General features: G+C 40.2%; 1 protein-coding gene across 1 annotated transcript in view; it reads left to right on the forward strand.

Moving 5' to 3' along the window:
- Positions 1 to 4323: 4323 nt before the first annotated feature.
- Positions 4324 to 5451, forward strand: part of LOC118334034 (homeobox protein Nkx-2.5-like) — an 11287-nt gene continuing 10159 nt past the window's right edge. Inside the window, exons 1-2 of the mRNA XM_035669846.1 lie at positions 4324 to 4675; positions 5169 to 5431. Of these exons, the coding sequence (XP_035525739.1) occupies positions 4324 to 4675; positions 5169 to 5431 (615 nt within the window). The remainder of the gene's footprint in view (positions 4676 to 5168; positions 5432 to 5451) is intronic.

Genomic DNA, 5451 nt, shown 5'->3' on the forward strand with positions numbered 1-5451 from the left:
CAGCGTGAGAATGTAGTAGCCAAGGCCTGACCTTGGGCTGAAAGCAAATTGGACAGTATCAACCATTAACTGATATGTGGGGGAATAAGAGTATAAGTATACGATAAGTATACTGGGAGATATGATATGAACTCTTCAAAAGAAAGATGGAAAAACTGTTGGGGATATGACTTTACAATGTATGTCTGCTGGGTCACACAAGGGCTGTGGTGTTTGGTGTTATAATGTGACCTCAATGGGAATTGGTTAAAGGTTTAGGTTTCATTTTGAAGGTAATTCAAGTCCAGTGAGTATTTATGGTATGTTAACTTGTAATTTGTTATTATCATTAAGGTGTAGGTCAAACTGAAGCTGCTCGAATGACAGGAAGTGACAGGTAGGACACTTTTTTTTATTGTTTAAATTAACAATTTTAAATTGATGCTAATTAGTCTGCATGAAAATCTGACTTATTTCCTCAGAATTATTCAGGTTTTTCAGTCATTCTGTCACATCAGTCAAATTATTCAAAAATAGATTAATCCAATTTCTTTTTTTGTGACTAACTGTTGTATTCTATTTACCTCAACACATCAACAAGTAACATCTGTCAATAACATAACGTATAGACATACTAGGGCATTAAAAGACAGGTAATTAACAAAAGCAAAGTATAAAATCAATATGTTTTTCCCTTTCTCTTAGTAATTTCATAAGTTCATGTTTTAGCCACAGTACAGTCAAACCATAAAGAGATGAAAGGTTACAGCAATTCAGCAGATTAATCCTATTTTTAAATGAATTTAATTTCAAAATATAATTATTTTAGAACAGGCTGTTAATATTTTCATTTTTATCACTGCTGCATTTCAACATTCCCATTTGGTCTCTCGGATATAGATTATATTCAGTCTGGAGCATTGATCTATGAGTTCACATTAACTACTGCATTGATGGAGTTTGTTGAATTGCTGCATTCTCCCTATAATACTCTGGGATTCCTCTTTTTGAATCCTTTAAATATAAAATAATTTCCATAGGACTGAAAACCTTAATGTCTAAATAATATAATAAATTGCTCTGATGTCATTTTAAACTCCAGAGAGGAAAGCTGCCCTCTAAAACTTTCTAAAGTAGCCTTCATGACGCCTACAGATTGTAAAGAGACAGTGGTATTTTTCTCTTATCTAGATTATGCCTGCATGAGAACGCAGCAGCCAGACTCTTACTATATCCAAACAGCAACATAGCAGATCTCTGCTTTGAGTGGTTTTCAATGAAGTTTAGAGTTTTTACAGATTTCAACATCACAGATCTTGTAACTCTGTGTGAACCAGGGTGTGTTGTAAGACCCTCAAACAGGCACTTTTGGCCGTCCCAGTTTTAGATTTAAGGCACCAGGAATGGGCTTCTTCTTTTAGAGCCTTCCCGGTGAGGCCAGTTCATTGTGTCCTCCTTTAAATTTAATTTATTTAAGTAAAAATGTTTAGATTTTTATTTATTTATTATTTATTCTAATGGATTATTATATGTATTAACATATTTGTGTATCTGTGTGTCTGTGTGTACATTTATGTACATTGTTGTTTATATATATGTACATATATGCAGTTAAATACTAAAACATATGAGTGTGTGTTTATTTATAGGTTTGCACATGTGTATATAAATTATATGCATTGATGTATTCATGTATCTGTGAATATATTTCACTAGAGTTATTTCAGGTTTCTTTTCTAATGCGTTTAATGTTTCATTTTTATTTTATAGTTATTTTATACTAGCAACATGTTACCATTTGTAGTTTTTTTCATCTAAGCTTCTCAACAGTGTATCAGGGGTTGAAAGTCACTACATATACTCATGTATTGTTCATTTTTAGGCACTTTTCAATTCAAAATTAGACACCTTACATGATAAATTATGAGGTAAAACAGTCATAATAAGTTATGTAGTTACAACTAACGCTAATTTATAATTGTAAACTTTTACACATGCAAAGTTTTGAATGTAAGCACTGTGATATTGCCAGAAGATTTTAGATAAGCCTACTCTGTCCTCCACTGCAACGCACTGACATGTTGAACAGACTAATGGGGCTAACCTCTTTGTGGAGAAAGTGTAAAATGTTTACTGTGTCATTCTTAACCGGATTATATCCTAATGAGCCTGTTGTCTCACTAAACAGTTAATGGATCTAAAGCACCAAAAGGCCTCCAGGACACAGAATACCAGTCCACATTTATGCAAGAGACAAACATTTTAATTTGGGTCACACACACGCAGACACGCGCACACACACACACGCAGACACGCAGACACACACACACACAGAGAGAGAGAGGGGCTTCCGACATGCAACCCTCAAAATACCCACACATTCGTGCAGCGGAAGTTTTTAAGCAACCTTATCTGCAGCTTTATCTGAGTTGGAGATGTGCTGCAGAAAGACAGGTCAAAGGGGACCGCAGGGCTGCTGCAGGACGAAGCATTAGGGATATGAAACACATGCCAGACCTGTCATGTTCAATTTACAGTTGACTCAATAGTTTACTATCCGGTAGAACTGAGGACGCGTGTAATTCGCTGGGTGATTCATCATCCCGCAGGATAAATCGTTTGAATTTTGAATTATTTCTTTTTGCAATTAAGGAATATATAGTAAAACAGAGAAACATACATTCAAACCGCGCAAGGCCAGTGCGAATCAATCATGATGAAAACATTTTCCCATGTCTTCCCCTCCACCCCACCCACCCGCGTTTACTTTATTTCTCCAATTATTACAGCAAGAGCCGGGCCAGTGTTGACTCTCACTGCGCCTGAGAAAGATTTTACGGCCATTCATCAGCTCGCGAGGCGCACAAATAGTCTTTAAAACTATAAACACCATCGCTGGGTCGGAGACAGGGGGACCCATTTACCCCGTGGCTGTGCTAAACGCTGAAGATAAAACAAACGATAATACTGTCTGTCTCCTGTGACCGTCTCCACAGGCATTAATAGGTTTAGTGCCAACCGTGCGGAGGGAAACACATGCGTCATTACGCACAGTCGTCTCCATTTTACTGCTGCCCAGAGAAATGATTTGTTCTTTGTCACTAACCTATAAATTACTGATTGTATGCTTAATTGCTTAATCGTTTACCTTTGCTAGAGAATGCACACCTGGGGGTGATGGGAGTGTCTTTCTCATTGGGATTTAAAGCTTGTCTTGGAATTGGACAAAAGCTGTCCATAGAAACTGCAAAAATAAAAGCTTAAAGGCAATTTTTATTGGTTAAAACTCGGGTGTCACATATGACACATCTTTAGGATAACCTGGCCTGCAGCGTGGGTGGGAGTGAGTGTGTGTGCAGGTTTGTTGTCATCTGTTATCACGTCCTGATAACGCAGACAGTGGCTCCAGAATCTCTTGGAGGCAGACAACAGAGTGTGTCGTATGCTGGTTTCAGGTTCCGTGTTTAGGGGCCCAACTTGTTGTCTGCTGCTCCCCTCTTTCTTGAGGGGAGCAGCTTGTTTGGTCCGTTTCCCGTCGGATGATGAGGGCCGGGTCGACACCCCAAACACACGCACACGCACGTTCAGGCCGATCAGTTATCAGCTAATTCCTATCTATAACCTAAATAATGCAAGTTTAAACTCTTTAGTCGTTATTATACACTTTCGATGTTCCAGATAGTTGAATTAATGGATTTCTCGTGGTACTTGAAGACACATGTAAACATCCGTCCAAACGCTGCGCTTGTAGGATGAACTGCAAAAGCGTTTGCATTGTGCGTAATGACTCCAATACTGACCCAAATCTACCCATCTAACAACTCATTTATTTAGTTTGACATAATTTATTAACTTTATAAATCCAGGCTATCCAGAGGAGGTTGTATGTTTCCACCAGGATGAAGAATATGACTGATTGAAGACCTTTTTTCTAACAATTTCACTTTGTTTTCGAAAGAGAAGAATCAGCTCTGGTGTGATGTGGGGTATTTTTTGCAGTGGTTGAACACACACACATATTGGCCTATAAGTAACATCAGTCCTTGCATGTACCAGACATCACTTTACGTCATAAAATGGGAGTACCGGTGGCTCCATACAGAGGGTCCCACTGGCTCTCTCCCTCCCTCCTCCCTGCGTCAACGTAGGAGAGAGGGGAGGCCAAGAAAAAGTTTGGAGACAGGGTTGACATTCAAAATGCACACTTCACTCAAGATCAGTCTGCTATACCAAACTAATACTTAAATCCAGTAAATATTACCAGGAAGGAGAGAGAGTTTGTTGACGTCTTTTTTCTTGCCTCCATATGACAGGTTAATAAGTTTACTTTTGGAGTTCTTGGCAATGTTTCCCAGCCCCAGCACGTCCACTCCCTTCTCTGTAAAGGATATATTAAACTTGGAGCAGAGTCATGACGTTATGGTGTCTTCCCTGGACGTCTCTTCTCGTATGGACTGCTGCACCGTGCCGACCTCTTCCTCCTCTTCCTCATCCTGCATGCTGGCCCGCCTGAAGCAGGAGCCTCTCCGGGACATGTCGTCCGCCGCCTCGCTGTTTGGAGAAGACTTTCACGAGCCCAGAGCCGGCAGAGGCAGTGCGCTCAACTTTGCCAGTACCTTTTATGGGAAATCACTCATGGAGATGGATTTAGTTAAGGATGGGACATCAGACGCGTTTGAGGGGAAACGTAGAAAAGGTGAGTTGGTGAGAGGACGAGAGGTTGTCTTGTAGGCCTGCGCGAAGTTAGGCCCGCAGGCTCTTGTAGTTTGAGTTGTGCAAAAACGCAACATATGCTCCAAAATAAACCAGAATGAATAAGCATTAATATAGATAAAACACTTTTATACGGAATTTAGAAAATTAAACAAAGTTTTAAGTTGATGGTCAGTATTTTCTTGTAGGCCTGCTAGACTACTTTTTAAGATTTATGAAATTTAGGGGAATGAATGCATCATGGGTGGCGAGAGGAATTGAATGAACCTTGGGAGAACTGCACAAGCAAATTAAATATACTACAGAATATAATACAACATAAAATCTATATATCTATTATTAGTATTTGTATTATTAATGTTGCCAGTAGTAAAATACCTCTAATGATTAACCTTGCCTTCTGTTAAGAATACATTTGCATATATGTAGGCCTATGTAGCTATTTAATCCTCTTTTTTTCTGTCTGGTGTAATCAGAGGAGTTCAGTCCTCCGGCCGAGCCTGTGGAGGACATAAAACCCGAAGACCTGGACCGACCAAAGCCCCGGAGACGCAGGAAGCCGCGGGTCCTCTTCTCCCAGGCACAGGTGTACGAGCTGGAGCGCCGCTTCAAGCAGCAGAGGTACCTGTCCGCCCCGGAGAGAGACCACCTGGCCGGCGTGCTCAAACTCACCCCGACCCAGGTGAAGATCTGGTTCCAGAACCACCGCTACAAGATGAAGAGAGGACGGGGAGAAGGAGTGCTGCAGGACTTAGAGAT

The sequence above is a fragment of the Morone saxatilis genome, unplaced genomic scaffold (assembly GCF_004916995.1).
Source record: "Morone saxatilis isolate NCDOM2014 unplaced genomic scaffold, NCSU_SB_2.0 Contig22, whole genome shotgun sequence".
NCBI lineage: Eukaryota > Metazoa > Chordata > Actinopteri > Moronidae > Morone > Morone saxatilis.